Source organism: Schistocerca piceifrons, chromosome X (assembly GCF_021461385.2).
Source record: "Schistocerca piceifrons isolate TAMUIC-IGC-003096 chromosome X, iqSchPice1.1, whole genome shotgun sequence".
Classification (NCBI taxonomy): domain Eukaryota; kingdom Metazoa; phylum Arthropoda; class Insecta; order Orthoptera; family Acrididae; genus Schistocerca; species Schistocerca piceifrons.
In genome coordinates, this window is record NC_060149.1 from 406,846,231 (window position 1) to 406,866,288 (window position 20,058).

General features: G+C 42.2%; 1 protein-coding gene across 1 annotated transcript in view; it reads right to left on the bottom strand.

The window, feature by feature from the left end:
• Nucleotides 1-20,058, bottom strand: part of LOC124723182 (protein MON2 homolog) — a gene marked incomplete in the record, with an annotated part of 216,575 nt that overhangs the window by 108,285 nt on the left and 88,232 nt on the right. Inside the window, 3 exon segments of the mRNA XM_047248376.1 lie at nt 1,607-1,751; nt 5,035-5,197; nt 18,529-18,704. Of these exon segments, the coding sequence (XP_047104332.1) occupies nt 1,607-1,751; nt 5,035-5,197; nt 18,529-18,704 (484 nt within the window).

The window sequence follows — 20,058 nt, forward strand, 5'->3', positions numbered from 1 at the left end:
ATTAGAAATGAAAACATTATCTGCAAGACGGGTGCCATGACTCTTGATGATGGATCAAAAATGCATGAGAATGGAAATATCAGAACAATGTTTGGCCTGTTTTAGGAGAAATGAACAAGATTTTTTGCACCAGTTGGTGACTACAGATGAAACTTGGGTGCACTACTATACCCCAGAGACAAAACAACAGCCAAAGCAATGGAAACATGCCGATTCTCTGCCACCAAAGAAAGCGGGAAAGGTCATGGCATCAGTGTTCTGGGATGCGAAGGGGATTTTGTTTGTAGATTATCTACCCACAGGCAAACAATTACTGCAGAATACTATGTTAACCTCCTGGACAAATTGCAACAAAAGATATGCAAAGAAAGCCCAGGTTTAGCACGGAAGAAAGTAATCTTCCATCAAGACAATGCGCACCCGCACAAGTGCTTTCACCATGTCAGAATTACCCGAACCAACGTATGAATTGTTGCCACACCCACCTTATTGACCTGAAACAGCTCCATCAGACTTCCATCTCTTCCCAAAACTGAAAAAGTTTTCTTGGTGTACAAAGATTCACTTCAAACAAAGAATTGATACCCAGAGTTGACAACTATTTTGCAGGCCTGGAGGAAACTTATTTTCGAGATGGGACCAAGTGTATTAATCTACAAGGAGACTATGTTGAAAAATAAAGTTTCAGTAATTTAAGTACTTTTTTCCTATTCTGACCCAAGAACTTTTCAAACCACCCTCGTATATTCAATACATTGAATAAGATGACAAGTTTCTGAAAAATGTGATACTTAGCATCAAGTTGGACCTTCACCAAAAATTAACATCAAATGAAATCACTGAAAATGTGCTATTTGCCATATTTCCATTGTATGGTTTATGGATTTTTCTTTTTTCTGCATAACAAGCTTCTCCCTTGAACCAACAATATTTGCCAGAACATTTTTAAACAACATGGGGCTCCATTCAATTTCCATAAAGACACACAAAGATTTCTCAGAGTTGCTACCATAACAATAGATAAGATATATGTGGAAAGCATATTTAGTGCTTCTGTCCCAATCACCAAGATTTCTTCACATCATGCATGCCCTGTGTGTTTTTTTTTTTGTCTCCTAGTGAGGGGATCACAGAAGTTGTTTATGTGTCACCTCAAGCAACAATGGTGAAGGAACTAAAATCCCATACCACCACTGTCATGGACTCAGTGATGAAAGATATTCATCATCACATGTTGGATGAATTCAGTTACCATCTCAATGTATATTCTGCGCATATTGAGGGAGAGACACTGTTCATTTATAAATATCAATACAATTCATTGTAACAATTCACTCTAAGTAACATCACTCAGTTAACATGCACAATTAACTGCATGCAGAAATAGGAATTTTGAGCTGTACTGTAATTTTATGACTTTATAAACACCAATTATTGAAAGCTAATTGCTTCACTTATCTCCAGTGGTTTGCATATCTAATTTATTATGGGATTCCACTACCTATATCTTTGAGTACATTGTAAATCTATTCAAGTACATTAAACCACAAGAAGACAGACACAAATGCATTTCAGATTGACTGGAGACATAATACTCATGACATACCGAGCCTGGAGTAAAGGCACATCCACAATTTATCGAAGTGTGGTAGATCTGATATTCCAGGAAAATTTGGAAATACGGTATTATCACCCGTCAAAGATTGGCACAATTTATCTTGGTTCTGGAAAAAGTAGTCAGAAATATTCCACTGCAAGAGAAGAAACTCAATTAGTGAGAACTGTGATTAAAATACCTTATCAGGTGCCTATGATTTACAGCTGATCATGTGACACACATTAACATCTGTGACAGTTGCAAAATTAAAGAAAGATACATACACAAGAAACAAACTTTACACTAAAGATGAGTGCACAAAAATACACAACTGATCAGGGTTACAGAAATGTGCACGATCTCCAATTTTGAGAATTTCATATTTTATGAACCTACCATGTACCACAAGCAGAACCTGTAAACATTGTGATACAATATCAGAGTGTACCTGAATATGTCCCTTAGAATCTCCTTCCACATTGTTCCTATAAAAAAATCAACAAAATATCAACGGCAGAAGCTCAAGGACTGTGATAAACACACCAAGCACCATATCCACCAGTGGTACTGACTGTTATCTGAAAAGGCTTGCAAATTCCAAGATATCGGTGGGCTGATTGAATGTTGTTCTATTAGAGTATGGTATGTGGAGCTGCTTGAAGAAGTGATACCACCATAGGCTCCGAGTTTGCTCTTTAGTCCCCCCCCCCCCCCCCCCCCCAAACGTTGAGCTCACATAGTGTATGAAATAGCACCCAAAACTTTGACACAACAGGGCTCAATAATGCATGTTGCTACAGTGCAGGTCCTAACTGGTTGCACTGTTCCAGTGTCACACCAACACTGTGGCTGAAGCTCTATGTTTCACAACAACCAAGTTGAAAAAATAACATTTGTCCCATTTCTTCGCCAAATTGTGCACTTCATCGCCTTATCTTGTTAAATACGACCCTCTTCTATCAAAACTGTGACAGCAACATATGATATAGGTAATGTCATGGTAGGGAAACTCCATTTACCAGAGATGGGTCATTTTGTCCCATTCTAACTAAGTCACATGTTAATATTGTATCATTTGGCACTGAAGGAAGGAAGATAGGGCTTAATGCCCTGTCAGACATAGTTCAGATTTGGAAAGGGTGAAGAAGGAGATTAGCTACACCTTTTCAATGGAACCATCCTAGCATCTGCCTTGAGCGATTTAGAGAAATCACAACAAACCTAAATCTGGATAGTTGCACAGCAATTTGAACTGCCATCATCCCGAATCCATTAAGTGCCTCACTACTGTGCCACATCACTCAATGACAATGAAAAGGTATAGTAGTTTTTGCATTTTCACTCACATTTTGATGGAAGTTCACAGAAAGAGCATAATGTAATGGTGTCATTTCTGGTCAAACAGGAGACGACAGTCTTGGATTCAGTGAGGCCATTCCTTTAAGCTGTTGCAGTTTTCACAAACTTCAGTATGATTCCCTGACAATTACATTATTTATGCATAATGTCTAGAGAAAAATGTAATTATCACTTATAAAATCAACTGTACAGTTTCACAACATATAATGTGTAATAACTACAGTCAATCTCAGTTCTAAACTGGAGTATCATATTACCTTCAAAAGCAAAATGGCCTTCTCTATAGGCAACCACATCGTACTGAAACTAGAAATTAAGTTACACCGATACGCATACATACAGCATGATGTCCTTTCTCAGTTCTAAGCTAACATTGCAAAAACTTTCAAAATTTCTGAGTTATAATGGAATGTTTATATGCTGAAGGTAGGAGCACTAGCAAACAGAAACAACTTTGGCACCATTCATACTGACCAAATACACACACCATGCACATGTTAAAAATGAAAATATAGTTTCTATGGTGTCTGACTCACCATATTAAACAATTATCAAGTCTGCTGTCTGCCCAGTATGAAAAACATACACTCCTGGAAATGGAAAAAAGAACACATTGACACCGGTGTGTCAGACCCACCATACTTGCTCCGGACACTGCGAGAGGGCTGTACAAGCAATGATCACACGCACGGCACAGCGGACACACCAGGAACCGCGGTGTTGGCCGTCGAATGGCGCTAGCTGCGCAGCATTTGTGCACCGCCGCCGTCAGTGTCAGCCAGTTTGCCGTGGCATACGGAGCTCCATCGCAGTCTTTAACACTGGTAGCATGCCGCGACAGCATGGACGTGAACCGTATGTGCAGTTGACGGACTTTGAGCGAGGGCGTATAGTGGGCATGCGGGAGGCCGGGTGGACGTACCGCCGAATTGCTCAACACGTGGGGCGTGAGGTCTCCACAGTACATCGATGTTGTCGCCAGTGGTCGGCGGAAGGTGCACGTGCCCGTCGACCTGGGACCGGACCACAGCGACGCACGGATGCACGCCAAGACCGTAGGATCCTACGCAGTGCCGTAGGGGACCGCACCGCCACTTCCCAGCAAATTAGGGACACTGTTGCTCCTGGGGTATCGGCGAGGACCATTCGCAACCGTCTCCATGAAGCTGGGCTACGGTCCCGCACACCGTTAGGCCGTCTTCCGCTCACGCCCCAACATCGTGCAGCCCACCTCCAGTGGTGTCGCGACAGGCGTGAATGGAGGGACGAATGGAGACGTGTCGTCTTCAGCGATGAGAGTCGCTTCTGCCTTGGTGCCAATGATGGTCGTATGCGTGTTTGGCGCCGTGCAGGTGAGCGCCACAGTCAGGACTGCATACGACCGAGGCACACAGGGCCAACACCCGGCATCATGGTGTGGGGAGCGATCTCCTACACTGGCCGTACACCACTGGTGATCGTCGAGGGGACACTGAATAGTGCACGGTACATCCAAACCGTCATCGAACCCATCGTTCTACCATTCCTAGACCGGCAAGGGAACTTGCTGTTCCAACAGGACAATGCACGTCCGCATGTATCCCGTGCCACCCAACGTGCTCTAGAAGGTGTAAGTCAACTACCCTGGCCAGCAAGGTCTCCGGATCTGTCCCCCATTGAGCATGTTTGGGACTGGATGAAGCATCGTCTCACGCGGTCTGCACGTCCAGCACGAACGCTGGTCCAACTGAGGCGCCAGGTGGAAATGGCATGGCAAGCCGTTCCACAGGACTACATCCAGCATCTCTACGATCGTCTCCATGGGAGAATAGCAGCCTGCATTGCTGCGAAAGGTGGATATACACTGTACTAGTGCCGACATTGTGCATGCTCTGTTGCCTGTGTCTATGTGCCTGTGGTTCTGTCAGTGTGATCATGTGATGTATCTGACCCCAGGAATGTGTCAATAAAGTTTCCCCTTCCTGGGACAATGAATTCACGGTGTTCTTATTTCAATTTCCAGGAGTGTATTTTGACACAGCACATGCACAAACATTGTAAAATAAACTCTCAGTACACAGAGAATGTTAATAGCTTACCATGAGGCCAACTGCAGTTAAAGAAATATTAAGTTCTTGAGTCTGAGAACCAAATTTTGCAGCTGTATCAACACAAAGCGGCAAGCACCTCCATGGCATCACCGGCAAGAAATCGGTTACAACTAACTGGAGACACTGGAAAGCTATTCTTATAAGGTTTTCCCTGCAACCAATTCATATGGCATATTGTATTACTAAGGGAATACTAGACTATTCATATTACACAATAATACGTAAAAAACACAAGGAAAAAATTTGCGCATTACATTAACACAAATTAACAAAAATGTGTAGCGTACGACAAATAATTCACTGTGTCAAACATTTAATACTGGACAGTACAAAGGTGCTCCACAAACTGAAATATTATAAAATGTATAGCACTACAAGACACTTTTCACAAAGAAATTAATTCCAAATTGAGTTTTTTATAGTGAAAATTGAAACCAAAAATATTCTTCATTAAAACACTTGACTCTCATTCAGTATCAGTTTATCAACTTTAAACCAGTCTGAACACTGTTCAGAATGCTCCCTTCAATGAAGTAATGGCCAATTTCCCCCCTTTTCCTTAATGAACCACGCCTGCAGCTAAAGCACCTCAACATGTTTAGTGTCTCAAGGAATCTGTTTGCAAGTTCCTTAAGTGTGGTAACCATGTACATTTACTTCTACATCTATACTCTGCAAGCTGTATTACAGTGTGTGGCCCAGAAACAATACAGGCTGTTTCAAGCCCAACATGGTGTAGTCACATTATCAACACATGTGAATTAAATATGGCCTATGTACAATTCAATTAACACCCTTTCCTCTGCTTAAAAATTGACGGCAGTATTTACTGCTGCACCAACCATTTTAGTATTCGTTACAACTGGCATGTTGCTGTTCAAGGGTGCGAGGAGAAAGCTATAGGAAAATTGTCCTCAAGTATGAAGTACTTTACTGACTTCCTGATCAAGGGCATTATGCTTTCAATGGTGCGGTCAAATACAAAGATGTTTAGCACATTTTCTTGTGACACACTTTTCTTCTGTTCAAACTAGTACAACAGGTCTTCTCTGACTTGGTTTGAAACAGTGCCAAGACAGGAAAAATAGTATAAAAACAGGGAGACATCCACAGAAGTTAGCTCCATTGGTGCAGCTTTTTGAGAATATTATGCCTTCAGGTGGCACAAGCATTCATATTTAAAAACAAACACACGCGCGCACACGCTCGCACGCACGCACGCACGCACACACACACACACACACACGCACACACACACACACACGCACACACACGCACGCACGCGCACGCACGCACGCACGCACACACACGCACGTGTTGCTTGGGCAGAATCTACTGTTTAGCCCTGCCATCAGGATCAAGTTATCAATGATGGAATGATATATCCAGAACACACAATGCAGACAACAAATAAGCAGCAGTTTGGATTGAAGGACTCGGACAAGATAACGGTTCACCACTTGTTCCAATGTATTTCCTGTGTAAGCAAGGAGGGCAACGTTAACGTAATCACTTGGGGTGTACTGTTCTTCCCAAGTTACAAAATCATAGTTATGATGGCGTTAAAACTTTTATAGACAGATGTCAAATTTCCCAACACTTTAGCACAATAAACTGTACCAAGAATGATGCATATTGGAGATATCTTTAATATGATGTATCACTGAAACTTCATATTTTTGTAATATGCATGTATAAATACGAAAATTACCAAACATGGCAAGTTAGCTTCAAAACCACCGAAACCAAAGAGTGGCAGCTCAGTTTGTTTCTTTCAGCAAATTACAGCATATAACAGGACACATGATTCAGGTTGTGGTTAGGTTGGGTCCTAATAGCATAGCTTAAATTGCTGTGAATGAAGCAAGAAACAGTTAGATTAATATCTTCAGTGTGCAACACCTCAGGTCCCATGTTCTGTGCAACGATTGACAGATTCAGTGACATGTCATCTGCTGTGATCAACTGACCGATACAAACCAAGCAGCCACAATTTTTATCTAAATGTTTGAAGGCTAACATGCTGTACATATTTTTCATATATACACTTGCATATTACAAAAATATGCAGTTTAAGTGATACACCACATTAAAAATCTCTCCAAAGCACAACATTTTTACTGTGATTTGTTGTGTTAAAGTGGTGGGTAATGAGACATCAGTGTACAGTACCAGAACCAAGATGGCCTCCATCCATAACCCTTTCCGCTCTGGCCCGCACAATTGTGCAGGTTCGGTTATAAATTTTTCGTGTTTCAGCTACATAACGTTTCTGCGTCACTCCAGACTGCAGCGATGGTGCGAGCTCCCAGCTTCCGTTTGGCATCTGTTTTATTTCATGCCTTGACCACCAGAGTGCAACAGATCATTTAAAACTTCAACGACAAGACAAAGCCATGCATTACCGAGATAAATGCATTCTGTTTTCCAACATTTCATTAGTTTAAGGAAATTCCTGCATCGTTTTAGACTGAGAATGTAAGGTGTCTAGACACTTTCATGAAATGCTATTTGCATTTTATACAAGTTTGAATTTTGAGTAGTATGATAATGCTGGTGACTTCTTGAACAAACTATCACTATGCGAAATTTTTCAGTATTTTTACCTGATTCTACACATAATAATGTATGGTGATTGGTACATATCAGATAACGTTTTAAGAAATTTTCTCTCAGGGTGGAAAGGGATAAGGCACAAACAACTTATGTTTCCTATATTCTGGTGAACATGACAAGAAAGATTTCTTGTGTGTAGCCAGTATTGTGTTATATCATCATACAATGAACTTTACTGTGACCATGTGCCATGTCATGAGTCACAGAGTCCGATCCATTTCCCACACTGAGAGTAAGAGACAGATCTTTGGTGCTGGAACTGTAGTCCCAACTTCTGCTCTCAGTGATATTTTGTGACGGTGGAAGGCTTCATTCTGGTTGGTCATTTCTGCAAAATGTCCCTTCATTATCTGGCCTGTGTCTCACGGTCTAGTCTGGAGGGTTTTACTGCACATTACACTTTCAACTGGGTTACACCAAATTTTCACCGAAATACCCCTGATGGTCACTCATAGTATTTCAAATTTTGCGGAATTGTTTATAGTGAACAGGAACACACACCATGATTTCTTCCAGCAATCCTTAAAACATTTGTCACTTTAGTACACTGCTAGCCAAAAGGCTGTGATATTCTCAGATGTTGCATTTGAACCTATGTAGAGTTGCACACCTGCTCTCCCCCTGCCCCCTCCCACCCAGATTCCAGAGCAGTACTCTTCACTCTACCAGCAACCGCCATAGTTGTCCTGCATTCTTTACAATGAATCCATTAACGGTCTGGTGGATTATGTTCAAAATGTGAACCACCCGTTAAAGAGAGACTGCTTCCATGTTCAGTCACAGATAGTTGGCTGCACAGTCTCCAGTTAGTTTTGGTGAGTATCCATTTTGGCAGTTTCCTTTTGAACACTGCTTCACCTGTTAGGTGTAACTGGATTGAGAATTGGGCACAAAAGTGCAAGTCACTCGCTACTCCTCAATGGCTAGTGTCAACAGCAAGGGATATCATGTAGCAACACCTAAGTGCTTGTTGCCATTACTGATAAAACTTTGCTTCTCATACATCAAAAGGTTCTCAGCTGCTTTCACTTTCAATAAGATGTTCAGCACTCTAGCATGATGTGTGTAGACTATTGCAGTATACAAAATGGACAGGGAAGGTGAACAATAACATTTCTCAATTGTACAACCAGTTAGTGCACACAGCACATATTTCCTGTAGAGACACACTATTACCAAATGATTTCTTATCTATCATGTAAGGTTCAGACAATGAACACGCTGAATGAAGTTCTTGAAGTGAAATAATAAGTTTATTGTTGATAACTATTTATATTTTCTTTTGCTGATATTTCTTATTTCTCTATCCCCCCCCCCCTCTCTCTCTCTCTCTCTCTCTCTCTCTCTCTCTCTCTCTCTCTCTCTCTCTCTCTCTAAACACAAAAGTGAATCTACACGGAAACTTCTCCTGCACGGCATCTGCAACCTCTTTTCTGTGCGTTTTCTTAATTTTGTAGCGGCACCACCGTTTAGTATAGGGAAAGTTAGTTTTGTGCAATATTCTGAGCACAAGTTACAGCCAGGTGTGGGCTGGATTGAGTGAGTTACGCATACCAACAGTTGAGAAGTAGAATAGAGGCCACAGGGCCGTCAAATTCCTGAAAGAGTATACGTAGCGGTTTTGCATGTCACAAATCACAGGCAGAAGGGGCCCACTGGCCAACCTAACATGTTACGAGTACGTGACACATAGCGGCGCATGTGGCAAAACAGAGGTGCACAGCCGTGTATAAATAGGTGCGGGTTTCTAATGAGATTCATTCCAGTGTGGCAGCTCTCCTGGGCGGCAGGGCATGTCACACTATCAGCTACACACAGCAGCAGATGGGGCGCCAGAGTTCCAGTCCATGGCGGGTTGTTGGTTCGATCCTCTGAGGCCGCCGGGGGTTCTGTAGGCACCCAGCCAGCCAGTGGCGGGCCACTCTTCGGCTCACTACTGCGGGGCAGGTGTCCTGGCTTCCAACACACGCCAGAGGCATCCCGAGGCAAAGGCCGCAGACTCAGATGCTGGATTGCGGGCGCTTGTTGTTGCCACGATCTCAGCCATGCGTGCGAGAAGGACGCAGCTGGCCACCTGCGGCTCACACCAAGTGGCGCTGAGGCGGGCAGCGATACCGAACACTTAGTCAACTGCTGGTATCCTGAGGACACCGCAACTCCACTAGTGTACAATGCCGACACACAGTGCGTGCATGGGTCGCTGAGGCAGCCATCCCGTACTAAGCCGTTTCACAGAGAGCGAAGTGATGTCCTCAGCATTGCGGGACCCGGTCAAGCAGACCGAGGGGAACACGGCACTGTAGTTGGAAACAATAAATCACTTGGAAAGCTCGGATTAGTCTTAATACAGAGCCTTCTACCTCTTCCCGCTTTGTCTGATCCTCCTGATACATTTGGTGGTAGAAGTCCCACTACATTTGGTGTCAGAATAGCGGATATCGTCTGTCCAGTACGACGTTCGAGCCCACCACCCGCATTACATTCACAAGATGTGGCGAGTTTCGATCAGTTTTCTTTTCAGTATTGGACATTTTCTTTCTTGTTTGTGTTTCGAGTATGGCCTGCCATGAGCCACATTTTAGATGTTTTGCGTAGGCATTTTTTTGTCAGAATAAGTATTAAGCGTATTTGGGGCAGTAAGATTTATTTTTCTTCCTGGCATTTAATTACTTTTGTATTGGTTTGAGTATGTTGTTACCGAGTATGATGATACTGAGGTGTAAGGAGTCAGGTTATTCTTGTGCTTAAATGTTTTGTTTCAGGACTAACTGGGAACGAAAGCAATACAATGGCAGAGCCAGGGACATCAGGTGTGTCGGAACTAGAAGCAATACAGATTTTGTTGGAAAAAGTAGCACAATTGACAGCAGACAATACGCAGTTGAGAAATGAATTAACACCTAGAGGTGAATGGGAAACCCACATCTGGTCAGTCATTGTTGTCTATGGTGTAGGAGATTGCTCCAGCTGCTGCGAGTTTGATTATTCCGTTTTCTGGCAAGACATCTGAGGATGTGGGTTCATTTGTGGAGGACTTTGAGACTTCAGTGGTGATGAATGGTTGGTCTGATGATCAGTTGTTACATATAGCCAAGATTAGATTAACAGGTAAAGCAAAAACATATGTAAGGTGTTCTGAGGCCTTGAGGAAGGCAGCACAGTTTAAGGAGTTAAAAGAAGGGCTTTTACAAAGGTACAAAAAACAGAATGGCGCTCAGTACTTTAGAGAGAGGTTAAGTACAATGTCAAAGAGACAGGGGGATACAACGGAGAAACTTGCGGACAGGATAAGGGAAATTAATGAGTGTACTTACGAGTTGGGTCACAGCGATAAAGCGAATAGTGTTCTGTTGCAAGAGGCCGAGCAAAGGGTAATTGATGCATTTCTGAGAGAGTTACCGGTACATATGTCACAGGAAGTGTATTTGGCCATACAGCTGGCAATTCAATGTGAGGAAATAGACATGGCAACAGGGGATGTGATAGACAAGCAGCGTTTACAGCGGGTATAAAATGTTATAAGTGTGGCCGTACGGGGCATGTGCAGAGGCAATGTACCCAGTCACCAAGGAATAGAGGAAGGGGGTGGAAATCAGCAACATGGAGGATGGAGAAGTGGAGATAGGAGAGGTGGACAAGCGTTAAACGGCAGGGGGGGGGGGGGGGGGGGCGCCAAGACCAACCTAAGGGAGCTCCCGTTTAATTTCAGTGCTACGAATACGTATGCAGAGGTGGAATGTCCAGTGGTATTGATCAGCAGCTTGCGGATAGTGTTATAGAGCATAGTAATAGTTGCTGGGGAGCGGGCATTGTTGTTGTGCCTAAAAATCTACAGATGGAACTAAGAAATACAGGTTCTGTTGTGACTACCTATACCTCAATAATAAGACTACCTATACCTCAATAATAAGACAGTAACGGATGCACACCCCATTTCCAAACATATCGGAGACTCTGGATCACTTGGGACAGTGCCAGTACTTTTCTACAATGGATTTGGCAAGTGGTTATCATCAGTTAGAGGTGACTTCAGAGGATAGTCCAAAAACTGCCTTCTCTACTTCTGGAGGCCATTACCAGTACATTAGAATGCCATTCGGTTTGAAAAACGCTCCGGCAATGTTTCAGAGGTTGCTAGACAGTGTCTTGAGGGGTTTGAAACCACGGCAGTGTCTGGTCTATTTGGATGACATTATAGTATTTTCAAGTAGTATGGAGCAATATAGACAGTGGTTAAGGGAAGTTTTTACGAGGTTAAGAGCAGCTCGTTTGACACTGAGCCTGGAGAAGAGTCAGTTTGCATTAGAAGAAGTAAAATATTTGGGTCATATTTTCAGTAAGGATGGAGTGTGAACAGATCCGAGGTTGGTACAGGCTGCAAGGGATTTTTGAGAACCGAAAACAGTTAAGAAAGTGCAGTGATTCATCGGAATTTGCAATTTCTATCGAAAGTTCATGAAGAGTTTTGCAGATTTTGCACAGCCGTTGATGCGATTGTTACAGAAGGGTGTGAAATCTGAATGGACAGAAGAGTATCAGAAAGCATTTGAAAAACTGAAATAAGTGTTAACAACAAGTCTGGTTCTTGTGTTTCCAGATTCTGAAAGGGAGCTTATACCCGCATGCGATTCATTGAATCAAGCATTATGGTGTGTTCTTAGTCTGGAAATTGATGGGAAAAAACATCCTGTAGCCTATGTGTCTAGGCAGTTGAATGCAGCAGTGAGGGATTACTCAACAACTATGAGTGAGATGCTTAGCGTAATCTATGGAATCACATATTTTAAATGTTATTTATATGGGAGAAGATTTTGGGTAGTGACAGATCATGCTGCATTGAAGTGGTTGTTGGGGTTGAAGGATCCGTCCACTAGACTCGCTAGATGGGCTGTGAGGCTTAGTGAATTCGACTACAAGGTAGTGCACAAGCCTGGGAAGAAGCACAGTAATGCGGATGCACTCAGTAGGAAGGTGGCAAAAGTAGAAGTTATAGGTTATGACCTAGCAGTATGGCAAGAATTACAGGACGTGGACAACGATTGTAAATTGTATCGGACATAGCCACAATTTAATATGTACGACGGCTTTCTGTGCAGGCCAACGGAAGGACAGAATGGGTACACAGAACAATCGGGAAGAAGCTGAGTTTTTATGTGGATTCTCATCATCAGTGGGTCAAATATTTGAAGCATATTGTATGTGCATACAATGGAAAAGTCCATACAAATACAGGTTTGTCTCCATATGAGGTAATGTATGGGCGAAAAATGCCATCATCATTTGATATGGTGAGGTTACAGAAAGGAAGGACCAGTCAATCTGTACGTCAATTCGCAAGGACAATTTGGGATGTTTGGAAACGGGTACAAAAGGCGAATACAAAGGCTTTGGAAAGGCAAGACGATGCAGTAAAGAGAAAAGGAAGTTTACCACAGTACAGAGTGGGGCAATGGGTAATTCTGTCCAGCCCCTATGTGCAAAAAGGGAAAATGAAGATGTTCCTCATGAGGTATCAAGGGCCATACCAAGTTGCTGAAATTGCATCCCCCGTTAATGTTAAGCTTCAGCTGCCAACTAGAAAAACGATAGTATACATTGGGCGGTTACGGCCATTTAAGGGTTGCCTAGATATGATTCCAAGCATGTCACAGGAAGGAAAGACGAAGAAAGAGAGAGTGAAGAGAGGTGCTAAGCACAGAGAAAAGCAGGAATATAGAGTACAGCATGAAGTACAGTATGCTTTGCGATCCAGAAAGTAGTGTAGTATTTGCAGCTTTGTTTTTTGTGTCATGTATCATTGGGTTTGCATAGATTAATTAGGCATTGTATTTTATGTGTGTTTTCAAGTATTGTGAGCCTGCTAGGGGCAGCAGCCCTTTTGAAGAGGGAGGAAGGGTGATGGTGATCCCTATCCTCAGGTCACTGAAAAGGGAAGTGTAGCATCTGACGTATGTGGTGGATTGTTAGAGGAGAAACTGAACACAGTTCTGGAGAAATAAATGCGTTGGAGTAAATTTTGTGGCAAAGCCGTGATAAATATGTATTTAACGATGTCAGAGTCATACGATTTCATGTTTAAATTTTTTGTTATCAACAGTGCTGGGTCAGGAAAGTCGTGTTTATTGCACCAGTTCATACAATATAAATTTAAGGATGAAAGTAGTCACACAATCAGTGTTGAGTTTGGATCAAAAATAGTGAATGTTGGAGGAAAATCTGTGAAGCTACAAATATGGGACACATGCACAGTGCAGTTATTTTTAGCCAGGAGGAAAGGAATAGACTGTCCAAGGGTCATCATGGAGCAAAAATTGAGCTTGCAATGGGTCGGAATGCATTGGATCTTCTCCACCTATGAGAATTTGGTAGTCGTAGCAAGTTGTTTTGAGCAGGGAGTATTTGCAGAAGTGAAATGTATAGAACTCGAGGGGAGCAGAATTTTAATCAACGGAACTAAGTGTAACATAATAGGACCAACTTTCCACCTGCCAGCATCAATTTCTGGAGTCACGCAATTGCCCACTTTAGAGTTTTTGCCAAGGTAGAATCTGACCTTGTTAAATAAAACTCTGCCAGCAGGTCTGTTGAGATCCATAAAGCAGGTCATTTTAGAGCAAGAGGGGCACATATCAGCCTAACATCTTGTGCAACATACCGCTCAGTATAGGGAAAGGCAACGGCAAATAACGATCATTTTGAGCACCTCTGTGCCAAGTGTCATGGTAGTCCAAGTCCCAGTGGATTGGATACCGAGGGCGCGAGACGCGTATGTAAGGGGTTGACGCGGCAGTGGTCATCCAGTAAGGAATTTTTACATTTTGTTTCATGTCATGGTTTTAAGGGGCACTAGACAACATTTAAGTTTTCTAATAGTAAGGACATATGCCATAGGTGCCGATCCAAACAAGTTAAGAGGTAGTTAAGGGTCAACCTGGTGACCAGGTCTTTCCGAAGAGGGGAATAATGTAGCGACATGACCATTTAGGATAGGGAGAGTTAGTTTTGTGCAATATTCTAAGCACAAGTTACAACCACGTGGGGGCCGGATTGCTGAGAGTTATGCATACCGACAGTTGCAAAGTAGAATAGAGGCCACAGGGCCATCAAATTGCTGAAAGAGTATACATAGCTGGCCACATGCGGTTCACACCGAGCGCTGCTGAGTTGGCAGGGACACCGACCATTGAGTCGACTGTTGGCACCCTGATGATGCCGCAACTCCGCTGATGTACAAGGTCGACACACAGTGTGTGCACAGGTCACTGAGGCAGCCATTCCGCTTCAAGCCGTTTCACAGAGTGTGAAGTGATGTCCTCAGCATTGTGGGACCAGGTGACGCAGACCAAGGGGAACACGGCACAGTAGTTGGAAACAATAAATCACTTGGAAACCTCTGATGAGTCTTACTATGGTGCTTTCTACCTCTTCTCGCTACATTTGGTCATCCTGATACATTCGATGGCAGAAGTTGCCACTACAATGTACTTGTTTGCATATTGCGTATCGGGATCAATTTTAAATCAATTCTGCAGACTTAATTTAGACTATATCCTGGCAAGTTCATATACAAGACACTGCATCACTGACATTGCATGTGGACTTCTCCAGACCTATTTAGTTTTCTATTTCAAAAGCCCTAAACAACAGCGGACTGCTAAGTCCATGACTTGCCTAAATTGCAGCTTCCTTATTGGCCCTAAAGTCTCGTATGTATTCAGTGTACAATTGCAGATATTCATTATCATCTGTTTCTAAGAACACTGTTGAGAGCAACTAAAAGCAGCAAGTGCATGTTGCTTCATGAAAATGGAGACAAGTAAATTTTGTGTCCTGACATAAAGTACTACCATGGCCTGATACAGGGTGAAGAGCTCGGCTGTAAATACAGAGCAGTGTGCCAGAAGCCAATATTAAGAGACACGGGCGCCAATGAGGAAGGTACACCCAACCCCGAGGTCAGTCCGAGAGTTATCAGTGTACACAAAGGTATTATCGCGAAGTTCCACGCGAAGGTTGTGAAACTGAAGGCAATAGAGCGAGGCTGGAGAAGTGTCCTTAGGAAGTGAATGAAGGCCAAGGTTAACATGGGCCGCTTCATGAAGCCAAGGTGGTGAAGGGTTCACATCCACCTGGAAAGTTGCAGGTGGGGTGAAGTTAAACCGCCGTAGCAAGTGCCGAAAGTGGACTCCAGGAGGACACAGAAAAGTGAACCACACCCCCTACTGGTGATCAAAGGAATCATCGCAGAAGGCAGCATCGGATGGGTGGCCACGCATGGCAGACGAACAGCATGCGTACCTGCTGAGGAGAAAGCCAAGGCTGTAGGATAGTGGTAGTTTAGCAGCTTCAGCATACAGACTCTCAACCGGGCTAGTGCAAAAGGCGCCAGTGGCCAAATGGATGCCATGATGGAGGATGATAGTGTTGAGACAGCGTAAGAGGAACCACGTACAGCAGGCTGCCAGGTAAGATACATGGGAAGACCAAGAGTGTTTCCTATCGAGCATGAGCCCCAGGAATTTCGTAGTTTCAATGAACAGAAGATGTAAAGATGGTGGGAGAAATTCATACAGACGACGGATGAAACTGTGGATTCACCAAACCTAGCAGAAACATGTCAGCTACAAACTGGGTACCAAAAACAGCATGATCACTGCGCAGTGCACGATCACTGAGCAATGCATTACCAATGCAGAATGAAAAGGTCATTTTGAGGAACACTATGAACAATGCCCCACAAATAATGGATATTTGGAGCAACTAGACCACCAATATATTCAAAGTCCACTTTTTGATTGTGTCATATTTGCAGTGCATCAGACTTCTGCCATTATTCCAATGGTGCTGACTTCTGTACAATTTTTGCACAGTAAATTGCATCATTGCTGATGGAATACAACTTTAGAAATGGACTCTGTTTCCTGTATTGTAATATTTGTCTGATTTGTAAAATCTTGGTGTGACAGACTTTGTACATACTCCTGTTTTGTGGGAGCTGTAAAGTAATACTTGCTTTCTGTGCAATGAACAGCACTGAGCCCATACCTCAAACATTTTAGGTCATAACTTCAGCATTATCCCTATAAGTGTATGTAAGTAAATGTTTACTGACAGGCAGTGAACAAAATTAAGGGAAACTCCAAACTTTTAACTGTAACGCATCCTGAAAAGCTACTGAATAGCTAAAGGCAACCAATATTGTAGATTCATTTTTTGGCATAATAGTGCTGTATGTCAAAAGTAAAATGTTTCCACAAACATTTTATATTTAATTCATCTGAAATTAAATATATTGCAATAATCAGTTTTTCTATGAGAGATTTCTTCCTCCAGAAATTTTATCACTAAATGCAGCTTTCAGTTATCAACTGCAAAAATCAGGGGTTGAAGCACTGAATCCACAAGAGATGAATCAGATTTGCAGGCTATTTGTTTGCACGTAACCAAGTATATATCCAAAAACAAATATGATGTAACTTACCAAACGAAAGTGTTGGTATGTTGATAGAGACACTAACAAACACACACACAAAATTCAAGCTTTCGCAACCCACGGTTGCTTCATCAGGAAAGAGGGAAGGAGAGGGAAAGATGAAAGGATGTGGGTTTTAAGGGAGAGGGTAAGGAGTCATTCCAATCTCAGGAGCGGGAAGACTTACCTTAGGGGGAAAAAGGGACAGGTATATATATATATATACACACACACACACACACACACACACACACACACAGTGTATACCTGTCTCTTTTCCCCCCTAAGGTAAGTCTTTTTCCGCTCCCAGGATTGGAATGACTCCTTACCCTCTCCCTTAAAACCCACATCCTTTCGTCTTTCCCTCTCCTTCCCTCTTTCCTGATGAAGCAACCATGGGTTGCGAAAGCCTGAATTTTGTGTGTGTGTGTGTGTGTTTGTATTTGTTAGTGTCTCGATCAACATACCAACGCTTTCGTTTGGTAAGTTACATCATCTTTGTTTATAGATATATTTTCCCACGTGGAATGTTTCCCTCTATTATATTCAAGTATATATCCATATATATATCTAGTAACAAATGTTCTCTTGATCATGATGCACAGTTAATTAGAATAAATAACATAGTGCCTTACAGTGTGGATACTCCTTAGTGGAAATCAGTTTGAATAATTAATGACTCCAGGACAAATGTTTTTAAGAATAGTTTACCAGAGATGACCTGGGATGAAATTTATAACAAACCAAATGCTAACACACAGAAAGCAGTAATTCCAACAGCGGCCTTAAGGCTATAGTGAATGTTGTAAAACAAGAGACAGGATGACCCATCAAAGAACACGATAGAATCACTATTCAATTAAATTGAAGGGCTATAAATGATAAGTCACAGACAGCAAATATATTTAATAATCATTTCTTGCCAGTTTCTTGATCCTCTCACTCACTGTACCTGAAACTAACTCCACACCAAAATTGGTTGCAGTGCCTTTAAAACGAAGTTTAGCAACAATTCTGGAAACATCCCCCAGGCTGTGGCTAAGCCATGTCTCCGCTATATCCTTTCTTTCAGGAGTGCTAGTTCTGCAAGGTTCGCAGGAGAGCTTCTGTAAAGTTTGGAAGGTAGGAGACGAGATACTGGCAGAAGTAAGGCTGTGAGTACCGGGCGTGAGTCGTGCTTCGGTAGCTCAGATGGTAGAGCACTTGCCCGCGAAAGGCAAAAGTCCCGAGTTCGAGTCTCGGTCGGGCACACAGTTTTAATCTGCCACGAAGTTTCAATTTCTATCTTGTTTACGTGCTTGTCAATGGCTAAAAACTTCAACTATACATTGGGTAAGTCCTTTTACTCCTCTTGTTATTTGAAAGATCAACAGATGTACTTTTAGTTTACATACCCATGATGATCAGAGACAGCTCCAATTATCCCGAGTACCAATGGCCACCCATGAGACAATGTTTCTCCAGCCCCATGTAAGACATGTAGAACACATTCCAATTGCCTCTGCCGAACATCGCCATGTGGTACAGAAGAAAGCTCAGACAGAGGTCCAAGGAGGAGTGTCTGAAGCTTCTGAAATGAAAATATAGAACTGAGGTATAATAAAATGAAACAGAAGAATGTAATATCATGACAAGCTTACACATCTAACTTCACAGTTATCTGTATCATTACTCATACTGTCATAAACAGGCAGAAAATAGCAAATCCACATGCAAAAGAAGAAGCTAAAAACCTTAAAACCACAAATTAAAACTATGGGAACTACTTTCAAGAACACAGAGAATAATCTCTTAACTGCCTTTTCCATGTTTGTAATACTAAAATGAGGTATCACATGGTCTAAATTTTCTTGTGTGGTTTTAGAGTGGACATCCTTATGCTTATACCACTTTCTCAACCAGAGATGTAGTTGCAAGTTATCTTTACTTTTATAAATAGTACTTAACAGCCTGTGATGTGATTAACTTCTACGTAACATGGCACACTGCTCAAATTAATTATGATTCTGCCAATATCTGTGCTATTAAGTACGTTAGGGATGCTTGTTCAGGAGCAAGAACAGCTGAACTTTATCCTCAGGGAAACATTTAACTCCAAAGATACCACAGTGCATACAGATCCCTGGTGCATTACATAGCTGGTTCACCAAAAATGAATTTTGGGCATCATTTTTTAATCTATACTTTTAAGTACATCTCTGTTCACAAGTAGACCAAATTTCATTTCTTTTTGATGATTCATCCATAATGCTGCTATTTACACTGGTAGAGTGTAGTTTAAATAGCTCTGTGGCTAAAATCTGAATATGTTCAATGAAATCCAATATACTGATACACATGTGTCACTACACTATGCTCCAGATGGGTCAGTTTTAGTGTATACAGGCTTGGAGTTAGTTTTCTGAACAGGCTGAAGGGAGTGCAAGGGGCACAGCAGAATGTTTGTGATCCTGGAATTGCCACCGGGTGTCCACAGAGTGTGAAGTGATGCAGTGCAAACCAAGGTTTTATACTGTTAAGTTGTACTGTGCAAACTGTGTACAATCAAAAGAACATTGTACAGTAGGGACCAACTAAATGAGGCAGTGCAGTTGTTATGACACTGACCTCATATTCAGGAGGATGGATTGCTCTGTCCTGATTTCCCATGGTTTTTCTAAATCGTTTTAGGTAAATGCAAGGCTGGTTCCTTCAGAAAGGTCATGGCCAACTACCTGTCTTATCTTCGTAAAAACATAATTATATATTCTACACATATGTATATTTGAGCCATTTATTTTGGTGACAAATCCTTTATCATTGAGGGATGATACCTGGATAAATAAATAAACACAACATCAGAAGTGACTTGACATCTTTACTAATGTTTATATGTAATGTTTCAGCAACTCATGAAAGAAAAAGTAAGTAGTGAAATCAGAAAT